At 36.6% G+C, this 12438-nt stretch overlaps 1 protein-coding gene across 8 annotated transcripts in view; it reads right to left on the minus strand.

Moving 5' to 3' along the window:
- Window positions 1-468: 468 nt before the first annotated feature.
- LOC117645671 (calmodulin-binding transcription activator 1) overlaps window positions 469-12438 on the minus strand; it is an 89752-nt gene continuing 77782 nt past the window's right edge. For 6 of the 8 annotated variants that reach the window (XM_034385979.1, XM_034385978.1, XM_034385984.1 and 3 more), the window contains exons 19-30: window positions 12246-12438; window positions 12047-12153; window positions 11481-11573; window positions 9150-9217; window positions 8905-9068; window positions 8629-8810; window positions 8396-8541; window positions 8110-8309; window positions 7927-8001; window positions 7801-7828; window positions 7415-7565; window positions 469-7334 (exon numbers count right to left, since the gene is read on the minus strand). In XM_034385979.1, the coding sequence (XP_034241870.1) occupies window positions 7440-7565; window positions 7801-7828; window positions 7927-8001; window positions 8110-8309; window positions 8396-8541; window positions 8629-8810; window positions 8905-9068; window positions 9150-9217; window positions 11481-11573; window positions 12047-12153; window positions 12246-12438 (1382 nt within the window). In that variant the 3' untranslated portion in view covers window positions 469-7334; window positions 7415-7439. The remainder of the gene's footprint in view (window positions 7335-7414; window positions 7566-7800; window positions 7829-7926; window positions 8002-8109; window positions 8310-8395; window positions 8542-8628; window positions 8811-8904; window positions 9069-9149; window positions 9218-11480; window positions 11574-12046; window positions 12154-12245) is intronic. The other 2 variants (XR_004587739.1, XM_034385980.1) reach the window with 2 other exon arrangements.

Below are 12438 nucleotides of genomic sequence, written 5' to 3' on the forward strand. Positions count from 1 at the left end.
GCATCGACCTCACGGCCGCGGCGTCGAGGCGCAGCGGTGTGATGTGAGGCGCAGCGCCGCACGGCACGCTGTAGATGAATTGCGCAACTTCTCGAGTCTGGCTGCAGTCCGGAAAACAGCGCCGCCGCGCCCGGGGGCCGCAGCAGCAGACTCATTCCGGAAAGGAGGTCCCGTTGGCTTGTCTCTCTTGCACCCACACGGACCGCCCCACAAGAGAGAAAGGATCAGTCAGCGGCGTTTTGAAAGGATAGAAGTGCGTAGCGCCGCAGCAGGTGAAAGTCCCTTGCTGGGAGGCCCCCAGTCCTGCCGCCTGGCCTGGCCCGCGAAGCATTTTCCACTTCGTGCCTCGCCGCCCCCGCCGCCCCCGCCACTCGCCGAATCGTTGGGGTGGTGTCGCGGGGAAGTGCGGGGTGCGCGGCGGGTTGCCTGCTGCAGCAAGGCAGGGGCTTGATGCATCATTCACCGGCATTCGAAGAAATAAGATACATTTTTATTTCAACAGCCCAAGAATCTACAATACATGTTTGTGATAGGAAGGTTTAAAAATTTGATAATATAGTAGGACAATAAAAGTTTCTGTCACAAAATCACAAAGTTTGAGGAAAAAAATGACTAGCTTAGGAGCTACTAGTGTAATTTCCATGGATGACTGAACAAATACTGAAAAAGCAAGGTATTTTAAAATAAGCAGCTTAACAAGAAAACAACATGCCCGCAAGTTATTAAAATTCCAAATAGGTACACAATTTACAAGTTTAGTCAGCCATTCCCAAAAGAATCACAGTTCTCCCAAAACAGCATTAAGCTTCACAAATAGCTTTTATTAATACTTATCCAAGAAATAGAACTAAAAATGCGGCAGCATTTATAATAATAATAATTAATCACATTCTTACTAGACATCGGGTTAGTTGCCAGTAATCCATGCTTATGCATGTTTTTGCTAACTTGGTTTTTCACTTAAAATAATGTATGATACAAAAAATATGTGCAACAAAGAATCGTTCGTAAACTTATTCCAGAAACTTTTGCTTAAAATATAATTTTTCATACATCAACAACAGAACCTAACAAAGCTAACGAGCTGTGACAACAACAAAAATAAGTTCAAATTCATCAGCACCTCATAAACAGGGTGAAATATTGCCTTTGGCCTTCAAAAACACCAGATAGAACTGCGTTGTAAGTTAAACATCCAGTTTTAGCAAAACTACCCCACTGTAAATATTTAATAAATGATAGTATTTATTGCTTCAAAACCTTGGGAATGCAAGGTTCCTTACAAACCAAAGCCATTCCTTTAAATAAACAGAAGTGAAATACAAGGTTTTGAGTATACATGTACTTCTGTTGGCACAAAGGAGAATAAATATTAACTTACATCATCTGAAGACAATAAAGCACTCTCACGGGTTTTGACTTCCTTAATAAAGAAATTTGAAGTGCAAGAGAACTGCTAAGGAAAGCTGCCAGAACCAATCATATTTGCATTGAAGAAATGAATGTTTCAAAGAAAAGTCCACAGGAAGAGAACTGTAGTGTGAATAAAATACTTTGGCAGGGGCAAGTGACTTTCAGTAACATTGTTGTAGATAAAATGCCACACAACAAATCAAATCTTGACCAAGTGGGGAGTTTATTAGCAGCATTGAACTACAGACCCCAAACTATTGCCTTGTTTTCAGGCAGATCCCCTGACTTACTATGTTCATAAAAATTTACTTATGTTTAGGTAGACATTGTGTACTTGCTTTAAACTTGCTTGCACTTAAAGAGATTAAATTATTTGAAGAAGCATATGTATGAATCTTATTATACATTACATAAAACTACTCAGTAAGAAAAAATTAAAGTATAACTGCTTTAAAGAATAAAATTTTCAATATTCAACAACTTATGTACAAGGATGGAGTTAACTTATATCCCTTCACCAATTACTGATTCAGCCACATCACTTCCATACCATCCTTCATTTTCAAAAGGTATGCATCACATTTGAAAGCAGATGTCACTTGCATCTCCAAAAAAAGAAACAATCTAAAACCTCAATAAAGTAGTTTTGAGCACAGTGTGGCATTTAAAGTTGCAGACGATGGACTCAAAATTGCAGTTATGGTGCCTGAGCAGCACCATGATGACCCAACAGTCAATCTGAGAAGCATAATGCAAAATAACTTGCTTATGTGAGTCAGAGTCATCAAGGTGCATGGAGAAAAATAGGCAGGAACGTACATGAAATATTGATTGATGTGTTTGCAATTTGGAATAGAGAGCACCTTCCACCACACCATTAAAAATGTCACAGTACAGGTACTTGAAAATCTTAATACGATCACTCAGGTAGAAATCATATGAAACACTCAGAAATAAAATCCTTACAGCTCCAACCATCACATAATTAACACAGAACAGGACATGAAGAGGATGACTTCTGAAATTATCGGAAGTTAACAGAAGCAACCATAATTTGGAGCAATTTATGCCCTAGAAATATAAGTTTGACTGCTCATTAAGAACACCGCTGTCCTCATAAATTTATTAAAAAGCGACCTAAGCTAGACTAGAGAGTGCTTGCTTTTAAGTACAAATGGATAATGGAGATCAATATTGATAAAAATACTACTAATTTTCTGAGAGCTTCAGGACAAAGATAAGAGAAGACCACAAAATGAAAAATTAGAAAAAGTGTTTCATGAATGAAGCGCATTGAGCTACATCTGAATACATAAAGATCTACATTTAAAATGAAAAATTCACTGGAGTTGGCTTTTAAAATAACCACCAGCGAGGGTTGATACCTATCAACTAACTTTATCCAAAAATTGAAAATGTTATTAAAATTTAATTGGTGTTATGGTTTCCTCACACACGCTAAGATGTGCATATGGTTCATTTGAGAAAGAAAGCTACAAAACTACTGTAAAAAATTATTAATCAACTTGCTCCATTTCTCCTTTCCCTACTAGAAAAATCCACCCCTCAATTGGAGCTTAATCTCTAAAAGAATATACCATCTGAACCATCCAGCACTATGCAGAATTCCCTTTTTTGTGACAGATGTTACAGAAATGGATGCTCTAATTTTTAAGTCACAAGATCACTCCACTTGAGACAAGCAGAAATCAACATTTGGAAAAGAGTGTTAGGAAGAAGAGGAAACACACAGCCTTTTCAATGCATAATAACATACATCGAGCTCGTGGCAAGACACTGCTATTTGCTTCGATGTCAAAGTGTCAGCAAAAAGAAACACCTTGCAAAGTTGCAAAAACTTTGCCTCTGTTAACAGGAACTCTTAAGTACATTATAGCACAAAATTAATCAATATTATTATCTACAAAATTTTACAAGATGCAAAGAGAGTTGACCAGATTAAAATTGTATCTTGAAGAATTTTAACTCACAACACAGCTGCTAACTATCATCTGTGGAATATTGGAGAGCAAACCAAGCTTTGCAAACACCATTAGAATCAATAAATTAAGGACCAACCAATAGAATTAAAAATTTGACATGAAACAATAAGACACTGCAACCTTATTACAACCCTGTCCTCGACTTGTTTAGAACTGTGTGATTTTGACCTTAAGATGTAGAAAAATATAAATTTTAGCTAAGGAGTGTTTCTGATAGAACGTATAGTACAGCCTGAAAATTTGTGAGCTAACTGAACACTTGTCAGGAGTTCCACTCCAACCTTTTTTCTTTTTAGGACCTATTTCCTTCTCTGTGCCTTTTACATACTAACGAATCTAAATATTCCGATTTTTAACTCTATATAAAGGCATCCAAAGCAGATATGTCTCATACATAAACCGTACTTATATTGAAAAATTAAGATCAAGAAACAGTTAAATAAATGCTGAGTTACTAATCCAGGTATAACAAAAGTTTGGAAAGGAACCAGTTTAGCTGTTTCAGATTTAGTTTTCAAACTTATACAGAGGTGATTGATTAAGGAGAAGAGAGAGAAAAAAAATATAGATGAGCAAATGATGGTCATCTCACAACTGTTATGGAGTGAAATCCTACCACTTTGAGAAGTTAAGTACAGCAAATGGCTAGCAACATTTATGCTGTTTGTCAGCACAACCACTCACAAAACAAAAAGTTTCAAGATCAAATGGAATAAAAGAGAATCCAAGTTAGCAAGCGTTGTATATTTCCTAAGATAGCATTTTGTTTCGAAAGTCTTTTTCTGCTCCGGAGATTGCAGAATTGTTTTTTTGAGTATTTCTTATGTTGAAATCTAGCATATTGCTGTGGTTGCGACTATAAAGAAGTTGTGTTCAAATTCTCAAATACAAAATATACCGTTACATGTGTATTTCCCTACATAAAGTATGAAGAGTTTAAATTATGAATTTTCTTAAACTTGAATTCCTTAAAAAAATCTATGCAGTAAAACCCCATGGGATTGAATTTTTATAATAATGTCAGAAACTTGAAATATTACCTGACTAGATTTCACTACTGATCTACTTTAAATAGAAAATCACAAACACCGCAGTGTCTGATGAATAGAAATAACTTTTTTTACAGTAAAACACTATAACTTTGTACAGCTGAGCAAATGTGTTCTGCAACTTTAAATGTGATTGCAAAGGGAAATTTCCTAGATTAAAAATATTCGACAAAGAAAAACCAACAGCAAAAACGTTGATTTTAGTGTGTCTAGAAAGGTGTACCACAGGGTGATTCTGGTAAGTAGGGCCCAAATGGGAGGGGGTAAAGAGGATCCCTAAACAAGCGTTTTTTACTTTGGGACCTATGGGCTGTGCAACCCCCTTTTCCCCCATCAGAGGGCCTTCGCGCATCGCGCACCGCGTCGCGTGGAGCACCTACATTGCACATTGCACCAGAAAGGCTGAGGCTGAGGGGAGTCCCAGGGAGAAGTGATACTCCAAGGAGGCACCTGGATCACAGAAGCATGCCCCCAGCTGCCTGAGAACCCATCAGGAACAACGCAAGACAAAATTATTTCTATAGAAAAGGAGCATGTTTAAGGGTCCTCTATTCACCCTCCTTTTTGGTGCAGCACTTAACTACGAGAATCACCCTGCATAACCAGAAATAAATTAAAATGAAAACATGAGGCCCATGAGCCTTTGGTCTGAAATTTGATGATGAAATGGCGGTTTTCCTCAAACAGCTCAAACATTGCTTGTGTTGTTGTAATGGGTAACCAAAAGCTCATAAGAAGCACATTTCCATTGGGGGGAATGTCTTTTTCCTTCTCTCCTTATACACCTGAAATACATTTCCTTAATGAACATTAATTTTAAAGGGGAGAGACGCTTGAACAACTTGTTGCAGCTGAATTCACTTAGGTTCCTTGGTTGTCAATATTCTGGACTGAATAGTAACGAATTGAATGAATGAACCAGCAGAATTGGCCACTGAAAATTACATCAAAAGAGCTAAGTTTTAAAGTTTAATATGACATAGATCAGTTTAAAGAGAGGAAAAGAAGAAAATTCTGCTGCAGCAAGCTTCTACCAATTTTTTTCCCATACTACACATAAGGATGAAAGGCTTTGAACAGGAATGATTAATCACAAATTAAATGGAAACATGCCTGAAAACATAAATTATCAATTTTTTGAACTACAAAAAAATATGACCTCTGCTAGTAATTTTGAACTAGTTCATGAGGAAGAACTGAAGAATTAATTCTAAACATACTGAAGAACCCTCATTTTTATAGAACTTAAAGAAACAGTGTTTTGGACAAGTTATTTACAGATAGTCTTTCCTGACAAATCACAGATACAGTAGGCTTGCCTAATGACTCAAAAGCAGACAAGCCCATATCAAGTCTATTTCCCAACCAAAGAGTTTGTGTACAATGAGTAGTACATCAAGTTCCTTGGTATCTAAGCAACTGTAAACAACTTCTTTAGCAAAGGGTGATATTCCAGTCAAACAGGAGATTGTCACATACCATAAAATAGAAACAGCCAAGAGCATTCCTAAACATACAAAGAAAACTTCATTGGCTCTGCTCTTGTATCTGGTTGAAACACTGGCATAAACTAAAACAGAAACCTTAGATTGTACCCAATTATTAACTCAATCAGCAGTCCTCATTGAGAATAAATGATTCTTAAAGACAATGTTATTAACTATTGAAGGGTAAAGATGTTATATAGGTGGTAGGCATGCATTATGCAAGGTTGATGTACTAATTCTTTGGCCTTTCCTGTGCCCTTAAATTTTCAACATTAATTTTCCACTGAGCAGAACATACTACAAGAGTATTTGGAAGGAAAAATCGTCAAGAAAACTTCACCCCTTTTAGAGAGGACATATAAGAGAGGCGCAGAGGTCACACAATATTCCTCATATTTACAAGAAGTATTAATAACACTAATGAGCTGCATATCAATAATGAGTGCTCATCTAAATGGATGAATGAAATGGATGAATGGATGGATGTACACATTTTATACATAACAATATGAACAGCAAACAATAGGTACATTTGAGGACCGGCCTCTAACAGAAGGTACTCATTAAACTTCACAATAACATTCCCATAAATCCGTTCTTGTAAATTTTTAAAACAGAACTTAACAACAGTACCTTTCAAAGACGGAGGATACAGAATTAGCTTGATGATTTGGTGTGACTACTAAGGAATGCTTCTTTTCTAAATCCTGCACCACTAAATGAAAGCACCAAAGGTTAAAAATATCATAACATGATTAAAAATCATAAATATATTTGAAAGAATACACATAAGTGTTCTGAATGACTTTTTTAAAACTTTATGTTGCAGAAAATGGCACAAAACAGGGGCTAACTGGACTCTGGATGCGAGAAATAAGAATAAAAATATCGCCACAAATGTGGAATATACATAACATTAAGGGAGATATTAGAAAATACCCTGGCTTCCTCACCTGATTTGAACAATGTAAAGAAATGCTCTAAATCTAGGGGAAATAGAGAAATAAGAAGACCCAGCACAACCACAAAAGCCTTCATAATACAGTTTTGAAACATTGATGCCAGGGAGTCATCAACATTCAAAAGTGCACATTCAAAAATCCGATCATTGGATAAGTGTTTTGCAATGCACAGCACACACAGAAGTAAGTTTACCACAGACTAACAGAACTTAACACACCAAACAACACTGAAACAATACCAGAAGTTTTTGAACCAGAATCAATGGTGGTGATTGCAAATATCATTAAATACAGTAATCTTATTACGAATTTCCTCGGCAAAGTGCTTTAAGAGGTACAAAAGCAAATTTGAGGTGAGCATTGTAGTGAGAGAGTGGCAACACTAGAAATATGCTGCAATTTAAAAGTATGTATTTCTGCCTGGAAAAAAAATTACACAACTTTTAGAAATTTGCAGATATTCCTTTCATCATGCATTAAAGGAAAAGTGCACTGTTTACCTTTTTCACAAAGACACTGCTGCTCTTATTTTGAACGGTGTTGAATCAGTCCAAAGTTTCGTGATAAGGCTACTTTCGGTGGGCAGCCAGGAACTCCGACAGGCCCCACTGCTTCTCTTTTGCGACTGCCAAAGCTCGTTCTGTCTGCAACCTAAAATAGAAAGTTTAAAAAAATATTAAAGTCAGCAAAAGGTGTGTTTTAGTGATGGTTTTTTTTTTTTTTACCATAAAAGAATGACAATGGTTTTTTTTTTTTTTACCATAAAAGAATGACAAAGAGCCAAACAAAATTGTATACCCAGACTACGGCATTTTAGCCAAATATTGAAAAAAAAAGATTAATAAATAATGGAACATCTCCTTATATCAGTTGTACCAGGACTCACCACTTGACCTGTTGATACATCCCAATCACTAATGCAGCATTGAAAAACCAGTTATTTTTAGTACCCCACCCACCAACAAACATTCCATTATTAGGAAAAGGAATACAGTCATATCAGAGCACTCACTTGTTTTTAGATTGACGCATAAATTGTTGAATTTTTCTGGCAGCTTGATGCTGTCGGCGCTGAGAATAGGTCCGCCTATGAAAACAGATAAACAAAAACAGAACCAGCAGGTAAATTGTGAAAGTTGAAGCAGGTAATTTAAGACCCCAAATCATCAAAACTCAGCAAAAGAAAATAACTGACTTGAGACCAGAGGACGGAGTGCTTTCAAAGCTTGGACTAGAACTGGATGATCGTCCTCCATGATCACGGTAATTACGGTAGTATGTTTGAATGCACACAGCTGCTTCTTTACTTTTCTTGAAGCGCTTGTGCTCTTGATAAGAACGGAACCCATTCTGAATTACTGTTGCTGCATGAGTCATTTGTTTGAAGTACGCATACTGTTGAGGGGACAATAATATCAGGTAGAAACAAAATTCCATAACGAATAACAAAACCAAGAACTATGACAAGTGAAGTAGAATACCTGTTTGTAGCGTCGGTAGTAGTTTTGGATTAAAATAGCAGCAGCACGCTCTTTTTCCTGTTCCTCAGCAATTTTACGTCCTTTGTAAGACCGGTATGCTTTTTGAATGATCTTTGCAGCTTCATAGAGCTCCCTCTGTTCACGATCTGATATGGGTGCAATGTTGTATAGTATACACCGGACAAGAAAACCAGTGATGTACCATGATAAAGCTTCTATGATCAACATCTTACCTGACAGAGTTAGATTAGAGAAATCCTTTTCAAAAAGAGATCCTGAAGCCTGAAAGAATTCACAGAAGTCTGCTGTTGTAGGGGGAGGTGATGGTGAGGGTTCCAACACAAAGGAGCAAGGTGATTGAAGACAACTTGATGAGGGGCTGAGACTAGAACTAGGTGTGCTCACATCATAGTATCTAAAATGAACATGGATAAGATAATAATTAATCATAATAATTATAATTGAAAATGCTTGATATGGGTTCCAAGTGATTGAGGCAACTTGCTTACCGATAGTTATGATCACTGAATTCAAAGTTGAATTCGTTGGATTCAAAGGCAGAAGAGGGTGGCTCATCCAAGAGGGATGAGTCCATAAACACATCAAGGCCTTCATTCTTCTGATCACCAGGAGAGGAGCTATCATCACTCATCATAGAATCGTCACTTCCATTCTACAAAAAATAAAGGGGAAATTTATTTTTTACTGTGTTTTGTGAGGACTTTCTGTTAAGAAATATAAGGAAGAGTTTTACCTTTATTCTTTCTGGGATTGCTGCAATTATTTGCTCTGCCAAAGTTAATACACGAACTTCTTGCTGCCCTGTAACATGGAGTAATGGGGAATCAGTCACATGGTTGTTGATTAAGCTAAAAGAGTAGAAATTAACCTTTGTTTTAAAAAAAATTATGAAATTGTCATGCCTAAGAAAACACACACTGAGAAATACAAGGACAAAACTAGAAAACTTCCAGCAAGCACACCCCACAAATAACATTGACCAATATGCAGATAACACCAACAAACACCCGCAAGATATGAAGCAACACCAATTATACCTAAATTTACTTCCAACACAAACCACCCACATTTATTCAAAAGTCTGATTTTATTTTGTAGTTATGGGCAAGTCACTTGGATGAACTAATGGGTGGAATGTGTTTGTAGTATTTGAACAGGGAATATGATAAATGAATCTTTCAAGAACCAACAATAAATTAAAAAAAGGTTGAGTTTTTTGGTTTGTTAGTTGAAACATGCTCATGGTATTCCCTTCGTCCAAATTATAAAGCCAAACCTATTAGCACACATATAGCACACATATAGCTTAATCGAACTATTTTTGCAGGGGTGCGGATATGATTGGGAGCAAAAGGAAGGGGGAAAAAGTCTAAAAGAGAAGGAATACACTCAGCACCACCTGATCACTGTTAAAGTTTGCTCATCAGCAACATGCTACAAAAGCTCCAATTAAAAACAAATTATAATGATTTCAAAATCACAAAAACTGATTCTTCAAAAGTCTTCTTTCTTATCTTCCCTCCTATGATAGGTAAAAGGCTAAATGGAAAAATCTTGATTCGGAACTTTCCAAACTTGCCCGTTTTGGCACCTGATTTTGATAATGGGCTGAGAGTTTCTCAGAACCTTGCAACTGAAGTGAACACTGTGCATACACGAATCTAGTTCTTAAGTTACAGATGGAGTTACAATGACGAGTACTGCCCCAAAGCACGCAGCACCACTTCTGTTCCAATAGTAAAAATAGGAAAGTTGAATAAAGTAATGAGACAACTAACACCAAGTGAAACTATAGACAAGCTGTGATTGGACACTGCATGCAGTTTAATCAACACAGAGACAAGCGCCAGTGCACCACACCAAACACATTCAGAGAAAACAGTAAATCCTAAACACCAAACATTCTTGCTATATTCTATGTAACAGCAAACCATGTTAATTTCAAAGAATTATTTCACTAGCAAAGCAAAGGCCATATGAGGAACAAAAAGAGAGAAAGTATTATTTGCACCATTTAGTGGGAAAATTCTTGTGGTGAGTTGTACTTTGTAGGTGTTGTGGAATCATCTATTTGTATTACAATCAGGATCTGAACTGAATCACAAACAAAAATACTAATCCCATATTCTATTGTGAGTAATAATAATAATAATAATAATATAAACTGTGTTTATATAGTCCTGAAAAATGTTTGTAAATTGGAAGTAACATTTCCTATACTCAGATCTAGAAATAGAAACAATCATGCAAATCCCCATAACATTCCTTCATCACAATTGCCGATCAAGTACATGAGTCTTGGCTGTCAAAAAGATGGGTGTACTGCCAGGTAGTGTAGTAATTTGCATGAAGCATGGTTGTGTTTCCATGAGAATTCAGACAGCTGAAGAACTGATGCTTTCGGCCTAATTATGCACAGTATGCGATTTATGCAATTGTTAGATATACCAGCCAAACAAGTTCCTAGGGTTTTTAGGATAATACAAACATAAAATTTAAAAAAGAAAAGAAAAGGAACAAACCAGGACACAAGAGCACTAAACAACATAGACATACAAATCATTTACCAGTACCACAATGTGCTAATGTATTTTGCATGAGGGTTCTCAATGGCACAAAGTTAACATATTCAAAAGAAAAAGGATGCAATCATCTAGATTTGTATCATGGAAATCCACTAAAAATAAAATTGGTCTCTAACTTTTCGAATTACACCCTTAAATAAACAGTCTAAGAAGTTTTAAATATGTCATTGTGCCATACCATATCAGTAAAACTGTGCCACACAAATGAGACGCATTAGGGTTAGTGGGGGAGGGGGAGGGGACACACACATGCACATTACATTGCAGGTGTTAATTAAGCCTCACAAACACCACTGGTTTGATCAATGTGATATCTATCATATCAAGTACTACTGATAAATTTTGGAATGATTAGTTCATTTCTAATCATTATTGGCCAAAATTCCTCCTCTCTCACTCCCTTTTTTATTAAAAAAGAAAAGAACTGGATGAAAAAAATCACATGATCAGCAGTGTTGAATGAAAAGCACAGGACTGACCTACAACACTTTCCCTGCTTTCCGAGTCTTCATCCGAAACTCCTTCTATGTCGATTAGGGGACTGTCACTCCGGTCTCCAGATGTAACTTCGCCTGGATAAACACCAAGCGTCAAACAGGCGTACTTTCACAAAGACAAAAGCTGGCAGTAGCTGATTAAAATTGGTAAGAAAACATCCGCATGACGAGACAAGTACAGCTGTGATGGTGAACAGATAAAACATACATATATATTTTGCTATTGCAATTATGAATAATGAAGAACCAAACTATAAGTGCCAAAACAATTAACTAAACGAACAATTTTTCACAATGATACTCATTGCTTTGTCTTACACACCACGAAGAAGGTCACATCTCACCACAATTCACTAGCACAGTTTCTCTTAATATCTATGTACATGGAACAAAACTTTTTCCTAAAAAGTAATTACTACTATGGTTTGGAACACCCATCTTAGATAAGATTAAATTATTAAGTGTGAGAGAGAGATATGTTTAATTAAGCTATATCTCAGATGTCATCACAGGATATTTCAAAGAGAATCCACTTATTTTGTACTCACATAGAGAGAAGTCTCCTTTGCGTGCTGGTGAATTACAGCCATTTGACCCAAACAAATCACTTGCTGATTTAGGTGAATTTAGTGGAAGTGACATACTGCGGTCAAATCTAATAAGAGGGAAATCAATATATTTACATTACATTGAACTTATTTTACTAAAAAAAAAATATTATAAGTCCAAACCAAAATTATAGGATACCTTGATATGCGAGAGTTGTCTCTGTTAAACCGATTGCTTCGAAGTGATCTAAGAGATGAGAGACTGTCACACGAAGATTGAACAGACTGAACAGAACCAAGGTTGATGCCACTGTCCACAGATGGTCTCTTTACAAGATGATGAGATCCACGTTTTAGGGATTGTGATTGTCGTATCTCTCCAGGTTCTGACT

This window comes from Thrips palmi, unplaced genomic scaffold, assembly GCF_012932325.1.
Source record: "Thrips palmi isolate BJ-2018 unplaced genomic scaffold, TpBJ-2018v1 HiC_scaffold_19, whole genome shotgun sequence".
Taxonomy (NCBI): domain Eukaryota; kingdom Metazoa; phylum Arthropoda; class Insecta; order Thysanoptera; family Thripidae; genus Thrips; species Thrips palmi.